This window comes from Tamandua tetradactyla, chromosome 7 (genome assembly GCF_023851605.1).
Source record: "Tamandua tetradactyla isolate mTamTet1 chromosome 7, mTamTet1.pri, whole genome shotgun sequence".
NCBI lineage: Eukaryota > Metazoa > Chordata > Mammalia > Pilosa > Myrmecophagidae > Tamandua > Tamandua tetradactyla.
Window position 1 is genome coordinate 50,769,619 of NC_135333.1, and position 18,543 is coordinate 50,788,161.

Genomic DNA, 18,543 nt, shown 5'->3' on the forward strand with positions numbered 1-18,543 from the left:
AAGGATGCACTAACTGAGAAGTAGATTGGCAAACAATAGCGTACACATATGATAGAATATTGTGCTGCTACAAAAAGTGACAAAATTGCGAGGCATGCAACGATGTGAATGAACTTGTGGGACATTTGGAGAGGCAAAGTAAGCGAGAAATGAAAGAACACTTATTGTATGGTCTTCTTTAGAAAATGCTTATAAGAAAACGGGCCTAGACTGTAACCTCTTATTGCAGACACATTAAGTATGGAGTGGCAATTATTATTTCTAGATTTTGAGAGGCTGTTTTAAATATCTATAACCTGGTAATCACAGGGGAGAATGAAGCCGGTCAGTGCAGGAATAAGGTAATTCAGAACACACGGGTAAGGAAGACATTGTCTATATTTTAGAACCACACTTACTCTTTGACACCAAAGGAAGAAAGGTTTATTTTGTCTGGAACCTAAAGTTTCTGTAGCATATAATCTAACTCAGTCTGTCTGGATAGCTCATTTGAACAACTGAAACACAGGGAGCCCAAAATAAGAACGAGGGCCTTTAATCCTGTATTGCTTAATGTAATGCCTGGATATATCCTAGACTACAACAAGCAGATAATCAGAAAGTATTGGCAATAATAAATTTAAAAAATAGCAAAAGGTATTGGCAAAGTCCCTTGAGGGATGGAAGAAAAAATATGGAAGGAAAAAATATCAGGGAATCCCCTGTCACTGTCCACTAAACATTAGGGATTCCACTGAACATTAAGGATACCCAAATCAATAGGCCAAGTCCTTGATCTTGAGGCTTACTCTGGTGAAGCCTATGTAGGTAGTGGAGAAGCTTAACCTACCTCTAGGTAGGCTGGAGGACCTCTTTTCTTGCTCAGATGTAGTCTCACTCTCTCTAAGCCCAACTCTGTTAGTGAAATCATTGACCTCCCCTCTATGTGGGACATGTCATCCAGGGGTGAATGACTCCTTGGTGGCATGGGAGATGACTACAGGGATGAGTCTGGCCCTGGCACCGTGGAATCAACATTTCCATCCTGACCCAAAGTGGGCAAAGAAGTATAACTAATAAAGTATCAGTGGCAGAGAAAGTTCAAATAGAGTCAAGAGCGTCTTACACACGCTTCAGCTAGACATTGCTACCTATAATAACTTATCAAACCCCAACGAAAACCATTCCAACCAATTCCAAAGAACACCTAGGGCAATATATAAGTTTCTACAAAGGCTCCATGCATTAGAGTAACTTTCCAGAAACTTACACCCTCCAGATGGGTCCCTGGACCAGATAAGTCCTGAAACCCTGAGGGCCCAGCCTCTCCAGAATATCAGATAATTCCATCTCCCTACCCCATATTACTGGCATCCCCTTCCAACATGAAAAAGTTAGAATGGCCATAGCCCAAATACTCCTAAAGAGTGGGATAGAAAGATCAAAGGTGATGGCAGAGTTATACAAAGAAGGTAGGGTTTAAGAAATGAATATGATTGCTGAATAATGAAATTGGTAATTCTTTTAGTCTCCAGTATCTTAGAGCAGCTAAAAGTAAAAACCTAAGATTGTGGAACTGTAACCCATGTCAAACTCTGAAATATGTTCTACAACTAATTGTGGTGCTGTGTTTGAAATTTATACCTTTTTTATATATACGTTAATTTTCACAAAAAAAGAAGGAAAAATAGCCAATTGTGATGATAAAAAAATATTTAAGCCTTCTAGCCTCCTACATTTTGAAGCAGCTAGAAGGAAAAATATTAGAGGATCATATGGTAGCCCATGACAAACTCTGGGATCTGTCCTGTAACTACTTGTTGAAGAGTGCTTTGAAAACCATTGTTTTTTTCTTTCTTTGCTTTGTATATATATTATACAATAAAAAAGTTAAAAATCTTAAAAAAAAAAAAAGCACTTTAATGATTCTTGGTAAAGCTGTAACACAAAGTCCACTAAAGAGTATGCCGCCATCTCGGTGTGTACATGAACATTATCACTTTTGATATAAGGATTATTGGTTGCTAACATAAATAGACATATCTTTGTAAATACTGATCATTATGAGCAAGTCACTGAAGTACTTCTAAGCACATTTCCCTAGTAAGTAATAGAATGTTTAGACTTAGACTGTTATGGTAATGTCATTAATTTTAACAGTATACTCAATAGATAACTGAACATAAATTTATATAGATGTGTATATATATATATATATGTCATAAATATGGATATATGTACTGAATGCTGTGAAAACAAGCATGGGATAAATAATATGGATTTTAGGGAGAGGACTATATTTTCTTTTATATGCATATTGCCTTATAAAAGATTTTTGGCTAGTTTGTGTATGGATAACATCACAGTCTGACTCTCCTTATACAACTCTTTTCCTAGTCTTTCCCTTCCCTACCCCTCATTCCAAGAAAACTTTATAAGAAAACATTGTATCAGATATATGAAGAGCACAACAAAATCTTTCATGTAAACAGTATAAAATAAATACATAAACGTAGATGGTATTCAGAATTACAGCTTGCTGGACTTTAGGTGAGCAACGTAAATAACTAGATTTTTTAAAAGCTATTCAGAGCAAGGCTGGAGGTGGCAACGCTACAGACCTGGGGAACCAGGTCAAGTCCCTTACACAACCTTATTAGGTCAATCAGGGCGACTGTGCCAGAATATTTAGAACAATACTGGCATACATTTTCTTCATTTAATTGTTATCAGCATTGACCAAATGTTTTGTAGTGGGGCTATGCTTTAATATCAGAGTAATTCTGATTCTGTATTTTTTTCATCTGACTTCATAGTATCATTTTCTACCTGAAGATATAATGGCATATTTAGAGAAGTGTTAATTATTGAGGACTAATTATAGAATTTTTAAAATAATTTTATCCCACAAATGGCATTATACTCAATCCTACATAAACACAGGAGAGAGAGCTAAAATTTTTGTTAGCTTCAGATGTTCAGTAAATAATTCAAGGCGTGTTTTGTTTTGTTTTGTTTTTGTTTTTGTTTTAGGGCAATAAGTACCTATTGTGTATCAAGTCTATTAAACTGGAATGTAAACAAAGTCAATGCTCAAACTGCCATTCACAACATAAAGCAGCACTTAAATTTGGAATCTAAATTTTTAGATGGCTTGTACAAAAAACTAAAAGCATTATTACTTTGGCTGTAAACCAAGTTAGAAAACATTCAGGCATTTCTTAGATATTAATGTGCTTTAGGGTAGTTTCTTCCTTCAAACTGAATGTAATTCATGAATACATGTATCTTATATGTTTAAACAATTTTTGTAAATTTTTAAGATTTTTGGTGCTTATATGCTAAATCACATTCAATATGTATATTCTAACATTTAAAATACCTCCCTTGGAATCCTGAATAGGGCATAAGAATTTTTTTTGGTTTCTCCAGGTTAGTGTGATGTCCCAATATATCCCAGAATAATTTTGGCAGTGAATAAAGAAATATTTGCAAAGTCCCCTTGGAGGAATGAGGAGAAAAGAGATTTTCAGCTTCTCCATTTAGAGAATTTCTGATATTCTCACAAGCAATAGGGACAACCAAATCAATAGGGCAAGCCCTCAATGTTGAGGTTCGCCCCTATGAAACTTATTCCTGCAAAGGATAATCTAAGCCTACATAAAATTAAGCCTAAGAGTCACCCCCAAGAACCTTTTTGTGTTGCAAAATGTGGCCTCTCTCTCTAAGCCAACTTGGCACGTGAACTCACTGCTCTTCCCTTAACCTGGGACATGGCTGCGAGAGGTGTAAATATTCCTGCCAATATGAACAGGACTCCTCGGGATGAGCCAGGGTCTGACATCCTGGGCTTGAGAAAGCCTTCTTGACCAAAAGGGGGAAGAGAAAAATGAGACAAAATAAAGTTTCAGTGGCTGAAAGATTTCAGAGTTGAGAGGCTATCCCGGAGGTTATTCTCGTGCACCATATAGATATCCCTTTTAGTTTATGGTATATTGGAGTGGCTGGAGGGAAGTACCTGAAACCATTGAGCTGTATTCCAGGAGCCTTGATTCTTGAAGACGACTGCATAGATATAACATTTACAATGTGACTGTGTGATTGTGAAAACCTTGTGTCTGATGCTCCTTTTACCTAGAGTACAGACAGATGAGTAAAAACATATGGATTAAAAATAAATAAATAAATAATAGGAAGGACAAAGGGTAAAATCAGTTGGGTAGACGGAAATACTAGTGGTTAAGGAGACGGAGGGGTAAGGGGCATGATATTTATGAGTTTTTCTCTTTTCTTTTTATTTCTTTTTCTGAAATGATGCAAATGTTTGAAAAAATATCATGGTAATGAATACCTTGCTATGTGATAATACTGTAAGCCACTGATTATACACCATGTATGGAATGCATGAGTGTGAAGATTTATCAATAAAAATATTTTTAAAAAAGAAAAAAGGGCTCGAACTGAGACCCTATAAAGATTTCATGCACTAGATTTGCCTTCCTGGACACATAATTTCTAGAGGGTTCCTAGGTCAGATAAGTCCTGAGACTCAGAGGGACCAGCCTCTCTGGGATTATCAATCCCTGCTCTTTAGTGTGGACACCCCTTCTCAACATGAGGGGGTCAGAACGGGCATTGCCCAGAGATCCCTTCAGATTGGAAGGAGTGAAGGAGAAGGAGGAGGTATAACAGAGAAGGTGGGATTTGGCAGGCGGGTATGGCTGCTGAATCACTGTACCGATATTCATTCCTTCTAGCCTCTGGTGTTTTGGAGCAGCTAGGAGAAATCTGAGATGGTGGAATGGTGGCCCATGACAAACTCCAGGGTCTGTTTTATAACCACTTGTTGGGGTATGTTTTGAAAATTACTGTTTTTTTCTTTCTTTACTTAGTATAGATGCTATATTATACAATTAAAAAAATGTTTAAAAAAATACTTCCCTTGGGTCTGTAAACTAAAAGCTATTTTACACTTTCAGGGATTATGAAATAAATGTCATATTAAAAAAAATCATGAAGGGTGCACGGATGGTTCCTTGGTAGACTGCTCGCCTTCCATGTGAGAGACCCAGGTTCGGTTCCCAGACTATGCACCCAAAACTAAACAAAAACAAAATACACACAAACAAGCATAAAAAAAAGAATACATATATAGGGTCTTTCTCCAGATGATGGACCTTATCTGTTCTACTGCTTCCTAATATGAATTACAATTTTTAAAAAGGGCTGTAAATGTATTCTGACAGCTTTTCAAAATCCTCAGAATCTTCACGTAAATGATCTTATTTAATCCTCACCAACAACACTGTAACACAGGTCACAATTTATCCTCATTTTATGAATTTAATCTCTCTGTAAAACCTTATTAAAAAGAATCACTGAATTTCATTCAAGAGGGTCTAAGACTTTGGCTTCTCAGGATTTGTTATTTAATACATGTTATTCACAATATGATAAAAAGCAAACAAACTAGGAAAATACTTGTACTATGTCAAAGATTTAACACCTTTATATACAGAAAGCTGTTTTAAATCAATAAGATGATGGATATTTCATAAGAAAGAGTAAAGACAATTAATTAAAAACTGATAGAGAAAAAAGAAAAAATATTCATTTCCACTAATAAACAACTATATATATAAATAAATATACATGAACAAGATAAGCAGTTTCACTCTCAAAATAGCTCAGATTAAAAAATAATAATGCTCAATGTTAGCAACAGTTAAAAAATACACTGCAAGTAGTAGTGGAACCACTTTTTTAGAGGGCAATCTCACAATGTGCATCAAATTCCACTTTTAGGAGGCAGAAGCTAAGAGTCCATCAACAGCTGAATGGATAAATAAAATGGAGTATATACACATGATGGCATATTATTAAGTTGAAAAAAGGAATGAAATTTGACATGTTACAACATGGATGAACCTTGAAAACATCATGTTGAGTGAAACCAGAGAGACACAGAAAGAAAATACTATTATCTCATTTATATGAAATAACAAGACTATGAAAAATTCATACTCAGAAACTAGAATACATGTTACCAGAAACCAGGTAATTGTTACTGAGTTTCTATTTAAGGCGACAGAAAAGTTTTGGTAATGGATGGTGATAAGGAAAACACAACACTGAATGTAATTAACACTACTGAATTGTATATTTGAATATAGTCAAAATAGGGAACTGTATAACACAAATAGTGAATCCTAATGTAAACTATAGACTATAGTTATTAGTATAATCATATCGTTTTGTTTGTAACAAATGTACATTCCTGCAAAATGTTAATGATAGGGCAAACTGCATGTGAGGGACTGTACACGGAAACTCTATACTTTCAGCATGAATTTTCTGTAAACCTACAACGTCTTTAAAAAAAGAAGTAGGAAAAAAAAAAGCCTGTTCACAGTGGCTCAGCAATTCAGTAGTGACACCAGGACACAATTCAAATTGTTCTTAATTCCAAGGCTCACACTTTTGTTTCAAAGCTCTTCTCACTCTTTCAATAAGTATTTATGAATAGTTGCACTATAAAAAAGTAAGTCATAAAACTGTACAATACAAAGAGTGAACCCTAATGTAAACTATTAAAACTGAAAAATTCCACCTGTAAGAAATTTATTCTGAAGAAACGCCAAGTACATGCATCTATGTATGATGGTGCTAATCAAAACGGGAAATTAACTAAAACTTAGAGATGAACAATTACAAGTCAAACCTTAGGGCAGATAAATTATAGTTTATACCCATTCACAGAAAAACTATGCAAGCATTAAAAAATTATAATGTAATCTAAACCTGGCATGAAAAGATGTTCACAATATACTAAGATCCCAATACTGTAAATTAAAAGTTTCTTGGAGAAATAATCTTTCATATATTAATGCAAGAGAAAATAAACCAAAATTTTAACAATATAGCTTTTGTATTCTTTTTATTTTAAATTAACTATGAGAGAGACAGGAGAAATGACAGGCCTAGTTTCTGAGGAAAAAAATAATAAATTATGTTCGCAACCTACCACTCCAATGTACAGAGCAGATTCCACAGAGATGCCTTTTTATTGAACTAGCAGGTAATAAAATCTTCCCTTCTCAAACGTTCTCACAAAAAAATTAGCATTAATGATATATAATTCTCACCCTGCAGTGATGTTTCATGAGGGGAACATGAAGTTCAGTAAAAACTGAACTTCTACAGATGTGAAATTTCACATCATAATGCAAAAGCAACCCCCATCATTACCAATCTACCAAAACAGCATTTCAGAAAAGACCCTTGGAAAAACTCTTTTCTCTAATTTCACACCTATCATGTTCATCCTTTATAATACATCTTATTCCATTTACAGGTCATTTTTAAATAAGTCAGATATGAAAGGAAAGACAGCTGCTCTGGGCAGCTTTTATTTCGTCTTTATTTTTTCACTACTCCACCAGGAACAGCAATTGGAGAATTTAACTCAACTGTTATTACCTATTCCATTTGTACAGTCAATAATTAATGAAATCTTTCACATTTCTTAGTTATGGTCATTAACAATAAGAGTCCATTCTTAATCAATCTTCAAAATCACTTTCAAAGTAATGAAATGTTTATTTTTTGTAACACCTTTGAATTTTCAAGTAAAAAGATACTTCAGTATTGCAGGTTTAATCAATGTCCAAAACACATATCCCATGCCAGTAAGTCAAAGTGGTAACTAGGAAGTAAAATCACCTACATTTAAATTTGACTTCTATAACTCAACAACTAGATATCCTTTTTGTGAATGAGATTAAATGGGGGGCAGTTGTTTATTTGTTTTTTGGTATGCTGTATGGAGGTTAAATTTCATTCTTTTTCCATGTGAGTATCCCATTACTGCAGCACCATTTGTTCAATTTTCAGTTGTTTGTTTGTTTTCTTTGTTTGCTTTGCTTGTTTGTTTGTTTTGGGGAAATGCATGGGCCTGAATCAAATCAGGTCTCCTGCATGGCAGGTGAGAATTCTACCAGGGAACTACCCTTGCACCCCCTGGGGGGAAGTTTTAGGGAAATGTTAAATCTTTGCACCTAAGTGTCAGTTTTTATTTTGGGTACTTTATTTATTCCATTCAGACTTGAGCTCTTGATGTATTAGAAATGGTAAAAGCCTCTTCTCAACATTTTTGAAAGTCCTCCTAAGAAATCAGTGCTGTGCTTTGTTCCAAAAGTAAATTTACATTTGTTATCTATGCTATAAGAAGTGAACTCTACATTTAGGGAAATGAGCTGGTAATATCTTTTTCTAGGGGATCCAGGAAAATTAGCATAGCATATTGTCTTATTGCAATAGGATAAGTTGCTCACTGAGAAGGCTGGTTCTGATTCTATATAGTACCGACATGGTTAATGTTTATTTTGTCTGACAGGTCCCTCAGATCTTCCTCATGACTTTAAATGACCGGAGAGGGAGAAAAGAAGAATGGCCAGATAGCTGAAAGAGTACCAAAAGTTCACAATACCTAAAACTGAAGTTTGGAGAAGGGGTTCAACTTCATTATAGAAGACTTCACATTATATCAACTAATAAGCAGATACTGTACTATATTGCTTACAAACCATTTTATCATATTTTAGCATATGAAATGCTTCACAACCTTCTATAGATGTTTTATACCTGATTTTACAAGTTTTCTCAGTGACTTTCTTCTGTACTATAGTTAGGAACTTATTAAAATGCACAAACTGTCTAAGACTATACAGTTTACTGGGTAGGGACGATGACTACCTCTACATTTAGTAAACTCAGGATATTTCTGCCTCTCAATAAAGAAGTAATATTCACATAAAAAAAAACAACACACATACCCCAACCAACTTCAAAATTTGAAATTCCAGTATTTAATGAATATTTCTCAAATTCTAACCAACTAAAGCCTCAGAATAATAGAATAGGTAGTTGTATAATATTCTGGTTACATACCTGACAACACACTAGGAAAATGAAGAGAGTTATAGCAGTCCATAGTACCTTCTCCCTAAACTGGATCTGTACAACAAAATGGACAGAATGATGAATGATCAAAAATAAAACATAGCAAATGTAAAATAAAAACCCATATACGGGTTCGATTCCCGGTGACTGCCCATGTAAAAAAAAAAACATAAAATCATAATCATATTCCCTATCCTGATACACTCCTCTAATTTACTATTAAAACATTCCTTTCAAAAAAAAGTGTCCCTCTCAGCTTAGTTAGTACCAACTAAAACAAACAGCTGAATTCTTGAGCATCACTTTCTGTTCTTTTCCCACAAAATAAGATAATTTAAATACAGGTAACAGTCGCTCTGCAAAGTACTGTGCTAAGTGAAATGGAAATGTGTACAAAGCAAGACACATTTCCAATACCCACACATTTTGGTTAACACAGTACCATGCAAAGCAAAGACTGCCCTTTGATCTGAAATATTTAATTATATTTCAAACAAAATAAAAAACTGGAGTTTCTTAGACTACCTTAAATGTAACTGGAAAAACTACTTTCATAGTCTCAAAACAATGAAAATAATACTTCTAAATAACATAGTAAGTTCAATCAAAACTTTACCTATTTCTATGTCCCTACTCCTGCTAGTTTCCTGAGAAATTCTGGGAACCAACCAATTTGTGATTAACAGTATTTCTGAAATTTAAATACTGAACAGTATTTCTGAAATTTAAATACATTGGCTCCAAAAGTGCTCAATGACAGAAGAATTATTTGACCCCATCACACTATCTTCTAAATACATTCCTTTAAGGAATCAAGAAATAGGAGGTACATACTCATGCAATTGCAATTCACTCATTTCTAATAGCTGTACTCATTAAACCCTGTCCAGGAGACTGGGTCACTCCACATCATTAGTAAGCAAAATGCACAGTCTACCGTACCTATATATCCTACCCTATAGGATGAGCTATTTATAGCTTTCCAATTAGACCAGAAAAAAGCTGAGTCAATAAATCTTGCTGGTTTAGTAGGGTAAGTCATTTAGCCACAATCTGTATTAATAAAATATTATACTTACTTTCCTTTCAGGTTTCTGAATTTCTGGTAGAACTGCACAGAAGGGCTTGATAACTTCTAAAAATTTGACTGTTAAAAAGAAGAAATGATCCTATTACAAAGTTGAATAAAATAAATTTACAGAGTGGGCCACAGTGGCTCAGCAGGCAAGAATGCTCACCTGCCATGCCAGAGGACCCGGGTTCAATTTCTGGTGCCTGCCCATGTTAAAAAAAAAAAAAAAATCTACAAATACAATTGTTCTCTAGACTTTAATGGCAATCTACCCCATCCCCATCCCCAAAACCAGTTCATCATGTCATTTCAAATGACTAATAAGGGAAGAAAAATAAGTGAAGGGAAAACAGAATCCAAAAGCTTCGAGGGCTACTCAGTAGAACCGAAATAATACAAATACTCTTTTACCATAACTTTCCATTCTTGTCTTATACCCAACATTAAAAATACATATATGCTAGTGATCAATGAAAGGGAGGGGTAAGGGGTATGGTATGTATAAATTTTTTTTCTGTTTTCATTTTATTTCTTTTTCTGAATAGATGCAAATATTCCAAGAAATGATTATGATGATGAATATGCAACTATGTGACGATATTGTGAATTACTGATTATATATGTAGAACGGAATGATCAAAATAGGAATGTTTGCAAAAAAAAATACATATAATGGAGAAGGAATGATTCAAAGTCCATCACTACATTTAAAAAGAACTAATGTAGTCTAGCATGGTACAAAGACAACACATTATAGAAGAAATTAGAAAAGAAGAGGATGGCATTCTCTAAGGAATATATATATAATATATAATAATATATAATATACATTATAAAAATATGATATATATTTAAAACTATAAAAATATATAATAGGAAATGGGCTTAAACTGCAGAAGCGACTCAATTTAAACTCAAAGATGTTGAAATTCACAAGCAAAAAAGATCATGGAATAGATCATGAAAAAGATCATGGAATAGCCTTCTATAATAACTTTTTTAAAGTATACAATTTCAACTTCGTGTCATTCAACCATGATTTCACTGCTTGGTCTTTCTCCCACTTGATTTGAAAATACTTGCTTATGCACAATAATCAGCCCGAAGGATGATATTTCATTAGAAAGCAGGTTTTTTTCCCTAGACAACTCTTACAGTATAAAAAAGGTGAAAGTAAGATAAACCAAGGTTCCTGAAGAAAAAGATAGACACTAGACACTATCTTATTCCAGGGCTTAAATCAAGTCCTGAACAGAAGGAAGAAGGAGAACAGAAGGAAGTTGACTATCTCTCAATTTCAGTACTCAGCCAAGATCAATGATAAGATATGATCATTTCCCCCTACACACAAAGGATTTTGTATGCTGACATCCTGAAATTGTTTTAAAACTAGTATAAGTAATTACACTTCCACAATGAACGAAAAGTTGGCTGCATAATCTCTTTATTAAACTTCTGATAGGAGTCACTGATATTCAACAGAAGAATTCAGAACTTCTCATGGGCAGATGTTTCTTATCCAAGTACCATTTTTGGACTACTTGGCATGTAAATTCTCACCTTTGAATTATAAAAGGGTTCATCTCTAATAGAAAACAAGTCTCAATCACATCAGGAAAATTCTCAGAATCTCTTTTCTTTTTGGACTTCCCACCTCAATCCAATCTACTTGCCCAAATTTCTTAGAATTTATGATCATCTGTGCTGGGGTACTCAGGTTTTGGCAATACTTTTGTGTTACTTGTCTCTTCTTCTGTTGCAGAATTTTCCCTACTATGTTGTAAATTCAAGGCCAGGGGTCTCCTGTACTTCCTTTCTAACTTCCCCCAAATGACCAATCCTGGGCATGCCGTTATTCCATTCATCTAACGAACATGTGAACAGCTACTTAAGTAGGTTGCGAATATATGCGGTGTGAAGTGTTTAAAGGAGGGGCTTCAAAAAAGCTCCTTGTCCCCAGGGCTTATACAACTTCACAAGGTTTTCAGTAAATGCTACAGAGGGACTGAGATGAAAATTTTAGGAAAAACACTCCTTTCCTCCCCTAAAATATATCCCAGGTATCATCACAATTTTTTTATTATTATTATTAAGACAGTCGAGGAGTTCTATTCATCACAAGCAACCTGCGGGGAAGGAGGATTACGGAATAGAAGGATCAGCTTCCTAAACCTCTGAAGATACCAGAGTGGTCCAGGATGAGCCGAGTTCCCTAACTCCCGGCCCCGAAACCCAGGCCTTCCCGCGCTGACCCACTCCGGTCAAGCGCAAACCCCCGGCCTCCGCTCAGGTCCCGCAGCCCCGGCTTTGCTCCGTAGGAGGAGCCCAGCGGAGGCCCCGCGCCCTCCGCGGCAGCCCAGCCCGCGCTTTCCAGGCCCGCCGGGCTGCCCACTCGAGCGGGCGCAACTTACTGCCCATGGCTGTGGCTGGGGCGGCGCAGCGGGGTCCGCGGCCTCGGATTCCCCTCTGCCGGATCCCGCCGCTCGGGCCTGGCCGCCGGGTCCCGACGCGCTCCCGCCCTCCCCGCGCAGGCCCCGCGCCGGTCACGTGACCCGGGCCCGGCAGTTGGCTGCCGACGTCCCTGCGTTGCCATGGCCACCGCCGGCGCCACTCGGAGTTCTCAGGGCCCTGGCGCTGCGGCGGGTTCGGGTTGCATCAGGGAAGTTGAAAGACCGAAGGGCCTGGGTCCTCCGAGCGGCCGCTGTGGCTGGGGATTCTGTCCTCTGGGGCGCACTTCGGAATGCGGCGTAGAGAAATGGCCGTTTCTTCTTTCGCCGCATCCGACCCGGGCAGCCCGGGTAATCGCGGCCGCCCTGAGGCTACGCTGGCGGGACCGACAGACCTTTTCCTTTGCTCCTATTTTCTCGTCACCTCTGAGAATTTTTTTTTATTTAGTTGTGGCACTCGTCTATAGCTAATAGCTTATCAACGATGCTCCTCCATCTTTTCCAAAATGCAGAGATGGGGATTTTATGTCTCCTCGTGTTTGGCAATATCTTGAGGCCGCCGTTTTCTCACGCCCTGTGGCTCACCTGGCCGCCTGTCCTGGTCTCCGTTGGTCCCAACTTGGGCAGTGTTTTATTTATTTATTTTTTTTGGCTAAAAAATCCATTTATTCAATAAATATAAGGCACTATGCCAGAAACTCCCAATTTTTGTCAAATCAGCTAAAAATAAATATGACAACACAAAATTCAATCCTAATTAGGGAGAAAAATGCTAGGTCATTTTCCTTTCATTTTACACTAATCAGGAAGGCAATTCTGTACCATTCTGTCCTACACACAAACAAATAATTTATTGGACATGTGATCCTTTACTTTCTCATTCCTCTGACCTTCACAATCATTCTGAATAATGACAGTATGTAATTAATTGGGCATAAATTTGCAAAATTCACGCTGCAATCATAAACGATCACAGTTTAAAAATCACGTCCTACTCCAAAACCTCTTCATCTCAAGTAACTGTCATCTGAATACAGCAGGGATGGAGACACAGATCCAATAGGCAGTCGGTCAGAGGCACTTATTACGTAGTCATTAGGAGGTCACTTTTTCTAGTTCTAGTACAGGTGAGTCTGTTTCTAAGCATATGGAAGTTAAAGGCAACTGTTTCACAAGTTTCTGCCTGTCCACTTCTTATGACAGAAGGAGGAATTGAGAAGTACCCAGCACTTAGCCCTTCCATGGCTACAGATGGCCAACCGTCAAATGCATGCAACAGCACCTTGTCGGCACCTTACTCACGAAGGAGGCTAATGGTGGGTCTTCCAACTGAGCGTGAGTGAACATTTAAAGGTAAATTTAGTCTTTTGGCTAATTGGACCTGTCTGATTAGCACTTTTCTTTGCTCTTCCTTCTGCTCATCAGTGCTGGCAAATCTGGGGGAGAAATCTAGCCCAACCTCTCCAATTGCCAACAACTGATCCTTATAATGCTCAATAATGGACAAAGCGATATCCAAATCCTTTCTGAGAGCTACATAATCTTTTCAAATTCTCCTGAATGTTCAGCAACTGCCACAAGAGCCATAACATTGGCCTTCTTGGCTTTTTCCAACACATCATCCAGATCCTGGTCAAACTCTGGGGTGGAGACCTGGCAGTGACAGTCCACCAGGCCCGCGCCCACCACTCCCATAGCCACCCCCGAAGGCCCTGACGCGCCCCTAGGGCCGGAACGCCGTCGCGGCCTGCGCTTGGGCAGTGTTTTCGAAGGAAGGTACACCATCTCAGAAACCAGACAGGCCTACGCTTTAAACACAGACCTCTGCCGCTTAAGTGTTTGGGTGGCTTGGGGCAATTAGCTTCTCTGAATTGGTAAAATAAGGATAATACCCCCTTCTCACGGGAGTGGAAATTAAACAAGCTGAGAGAGTAGGCCCATAAACTTACTTTCCTTCCTACATTTTAAACCCCTGAAATCTTAACTTCTGTTCTCTCTGCCATTACAGCTAGTCCAAAGGTTACTAATAACCTCACATTGCCAAATTCAATGATCTGGTCTAACGCTTAGATCTATGTTCAAAAACAATTCAAATATATATATTAATGTTATATATTTGGAGGGTGCAATTTAGAGCAGGCTCGCACAGGCCTCAAGTCATGTGAAGGCTCACTCATGCACAAGTCTGGAATCTGAAACTGGTTGTCAGCTAATAACTGGGCTGAAGCTGTCCTCCAGAACATCTTCCCCCACAGCAATGGTATGTGGGTGCAAGAGATATCCTTGGAAGTGGTACAGCTTCACTTTTATTGCATATACAGGCAGTCACAGAGGAAAGGAAATACACACTACTTCTAAGACGGGTCGGCAAACTTCTAGTAAAGTATATGGGACATAAAAACTGCTGTGGCCGTTTTTGGAAAGAAGAACCTGCCACAGTCATATTTTAACATCCTTTGAACTCATCATGCTTACTTCATCCCATATTAGTCATTTTCATACATATTATACTCTTCCCTACTACACTGTAAACTTCTAGATCATAGGGAGGAGGGTCTTAGTTTTTCTATCACTGATAACCTGCAAATGGTTGACTTAAATACAATTTTGGCATTAGATTGTAATTTCATGAATATAATATCCTTTCAGTAAAGATGGCGCTAAGCTGAAACTCTGACAGAAGGACAAGTGTAGGCATGCATTTCTCCTTACCTCTCCTTACCACCCGTGTCTGAGATAGTTCTGTGTTTCAAGAAAAAGCCTGGGAATAATCTTTGACACTGGATAACTTTCATGAATCACCCTTCCACCATTCTTCAGTCTTTCTACTACTACATACTACCCAGGACTTTTCCTTGTACAACCACATATATAAGCTAATTCACATCTTTCATGTATCTACCTTGATCTCCCACATTGCTTTAGAACATTCAATATATGTGTAAAATGTTTTGCCTTCTCATTAGATTGACGGTTCATTAGAACAGAAAACAATCCACGTTATCTTTTATTTCTTTGTATTTCTAATGTCTAGAACAATGCCAATGCATGTTAAAGATGTCTAATAAAAAATTTCTTGTTGAAATACTATTCAATTCTTGTAGGAAGGGCCATTTCTTGGGTATTCAATCAAAGTTGATTCTCCAAGAGTCAGAGAAGACACAGGGAAACAACAATTACATATCATACTTTTAATACAAGTTTCTTACAATTAACTGATTGTGCAATTGATTATGAAAAATAATTTTAGATTGTGCTGAATCAGATTTAAATGAAAACATGACAATAAATTACTATTTGCAGAGATTATTTTAGGAATTTATTTTTGTAATAGTGTGTTACAAATCTTGAGGACTTAAATTTTTCATCCAAATTTCTCCAAAATATGAACATTTGAGCCAGCACCCTATGAGAAGATAAAGATGAAAACCAAATAGGCAAGTACATTCAAAACAAATACAGGTGAAACTTTTGAAACCTCAAGGCCCAAATCTCGATTCTTAATGTTACTTCCTTTCTGTGCAAGCCCTAATTTCTTATTTCCTCAATTTTATAAAAGGGGATACTGTTTCTATTGTTGGTAAAAGGATTTAAAACTTCAGTCAATAAAACTTCAAAGATAATACAGTTAGACTGAAGAAGTTTATGCTTCAGAACATTTTTCCCAAAATATGTATACCTGAAAAACAGGAAAACAGAGCACAAAGGGTCTGACAAGGTGGCAAATTTTCTTTTACTATAAATAATGTCATTTTAGACAAAACTAGAATTTTTTCATGATTGCAGATATTTCTATTATGAAATTTTTAAGAGCAGTAAAGAAGAATCAAGTTAAATAAAGCAATGAGAACATGATTTGTAGTTCTTCAAATAGTCTCCTCCTGCAAAGTAATTCCAACTGCTGACCCTTTTTGCAGTAGTGACAGAGTAAGAGGTTAAGATGCTAGAAGACATGTTCTCTGGTTCTAGGTGATTAAGAGTAAGAAGAAACAAAGATGGGCGAGGTGTAAAGTTAGGAAGAAATTTCCATCTCATACTGTACTCAGACTTTTGAAATCTTTTAATTCCAAAAACCAAGAGAGCTCAAAAAAAAGAACAGACTGCTTTTATTATTTTTTTTTCTAGCTTAACATGCAGCATTGGTAACAATTTTCATTAAATAGACCTTTTTAATTTTACTAACGTATGTGAATGGCACTAAATAATATGATTTATGAGGCTTGGCATAATAAGGAACCATTAAGGTGGATAGAAGTAAAAGGGATGCCCATGTTTCTGAAATGATGGGTTAATATACTAATGCAGAAGTACATCCAAGATGTTAAATCAGGAGTCTACTGTGGTGGCAAAAACAGCTGACACACTGATTCTGAAAGACATTGCTAATTGCTACTAAAAGTGGAGAGGGTGTGAGCCCATTTCCGTGCCCCTGTTCTTCCCCCATCATTTCTGAGAAAACCAGTGTCATCAAATGAAAATGGCATAGCTGCTGCAGCAAAAATCAAGCAAAGCTACCCTGCTGTTTGCTGCTGTATAGTTATGATTCTAGCACTAGGGTCAATTTCAGACTGGAGGGGTATATTGGTAACCTCTGAGAGTCTCAAGCACCTGACATTGAGAAGTTCCCTCTGTCAAAGTTAAAGTGTTCTTTAAATACCACAAATACACATTATACTGTAGCGGGGAATTTTAGAGGCAAGGCTGGTTAACCGGGAGCTGAAATTTCCATATCATATACCCAATGTCCATTAAAAATATGAAGATATTACAGCAAGAACAATCGGGGAGTGGGGATTACAGCAAGAACAATCTGGGAGTGGGGGTGGGGGGTGGTATCATGGTAAAAATCAATCACAAATCAATTTCATTAAATTGTATTTAGTAGGGCCTATATTTAAGGTTAGTGGGTAAAATAACCATCTTAACACAAATCATGAATCATAGCATTTGGTGAAACATTTTCACAGTGGCTGGAAAGCAGCATCAGAGATTACATAAAAATGAAAATATCGGTAGTCAGAGGAACTTGGAAAAGGAAGGGAAAAATTAAGTGAGCTACATCAGACAAATCAGTAGGCAATGTTGAGGTCAACTATAAGTAGCTATAAACTCAGGCTAAAGATCCTTTCGTGATCATATACAGTTAAATAGAAAGAATAGAGACTGAAGTAAGCTGGTTCACAACCCAAATTCTGTAACTTGCTTGTATCCAAACAAAACATAATCCTAACATACTTTTAAGTATAATATACACTTGTTAGATTCACATATCGAATGTCTCCCGTGGCCATTATACGTATTCTAGATGAAATTGGCCTCATCAGTCCAACATCTCAGAGGTTCGTAGTCTTCAAATGTTACCCAGTGGAAGGGGGAGAAAGTAGAGGAAGCAGGCCCTTTCTTTGTATGTCACTTTTCCAAAGAGGAAGTAATCTTTCTTCAGAGCATATCAACAAGCAAAGGTCTTGGCGAGAACATCTTCATGCTGCTGTAGGTGAACTGTGCCAATTCCTACAGCGGGTGCTGGCAGAGGGGGTCGGCTCACAAGACGGAGCTAAGGGTGGAGTAAAGAAACAAAATGACACTGCAACTAACTAGATCAGGAGGTGCATGTCTCCTTCTTAGGTGATTTAACCCTACATCACCATTTTGGAAAAATAGTAAATTACATAGAAAAACTTGGAGGGAAATATACATCATGTATGTACAGCAAAAAATGAACTAAATTCCAGACATGGTAAGGAGAGAGAAATTCTTGAATTTGTCCCATTCCTAAGCTAACCATTAGGTGGTTTTGCTGTAGGTTCCTTAATTAGAACTACTTACATGTAAAAATGATTTGAGCTTAGCGAGCTAGTATCAGATGAGTGAACTGGGTTCTTATAAAAGCAGAAGCACAACTTCTCATCTAATTCTTTTTCCCTTCCTAAAGTACAATTAAGAAGAATTTAGTCCTCAAGGTACATAAGCCTGGAAAGTGTCCTACCAGGTATCTCCAGCCCCATATTGTAAATAAGCCTGCCTGTCACTTGCTCCACCTGGGCTTGGAGAGTGACTTTTAGGAGACTACTGCGAAAGGTAACA

The 18,543-nt window shown here is 37.1% G+C and overlaps 2 protein-coding genes and 1 pseudogene across 4 annotated transcripts in view; all 3 read right to left on the minus strand.

Annotated features, from left to right (window-relative positions):
• The window catches only part of SEC61A2 (SEC61 translocon subunit alpha 2), a 39,804-nt gene extending 27,277 nt beyond the window's left edge, over positions 1-12,527 (minus strand). The window contains exons 1-4 of one of the 2 annotated variants that reach the window (XM_077169414.1): positions 12,424-12,527; positions 10,020-10,087; positions 8,929-8,994; positions 3,998-4,113 (exon numbers count right to left, since the gene is read on the minus strand). In XM_077169414.1, coding sequence (XP_077025529.1) covers positions 3,998-4,113; positions 8,929-8,971 — 159 coding nt within the window. In that variant the 5' untranslated portion in view covers positions 8,972-8,994; positions 10,020-10,087; positions 12,424-12,527. The remainder of the gene's footprint in view (positions 1-3,997; positions 4,114-8,928; positions 8,995-10,019; positions 10,088-12,423) is intronic. The other variant, XM_077169415.1, reaches the window with a different exon arrangement.
• Positions 12,528-13,456: 929 nt separating this feature from the next.
• Positions 13,457-14,155, minus strand: LOC143691230 (putative deoxyribonuclease TATDN3 pseudogene; annotated as a pseudogene).
• Positions 14,156-15,635: 1,480 nt separating this feature from the next.
• Positions 15,636-18,543, minus strand: part of DHTKD1 (dehydrogenase E1 and transketolase domain containing 1) — a 76,861-nt gene continuing 73,953 nt past the window's right edge. For both annotated transcript variants that reach the window (XM_077169425.1, XM_077169426.1), the window contains exon 17: positions 15,636-18,013. In XM_077169425.1, the coding sequence (XP_077025540.1) occupies positions 17,909-18,013 (105 nt within the window). In that variant the 3' untranslated portion in view covers positions 15,636-17,908. The remainder of the gene's footprint in view (positions 18,014-18,543) is intronic.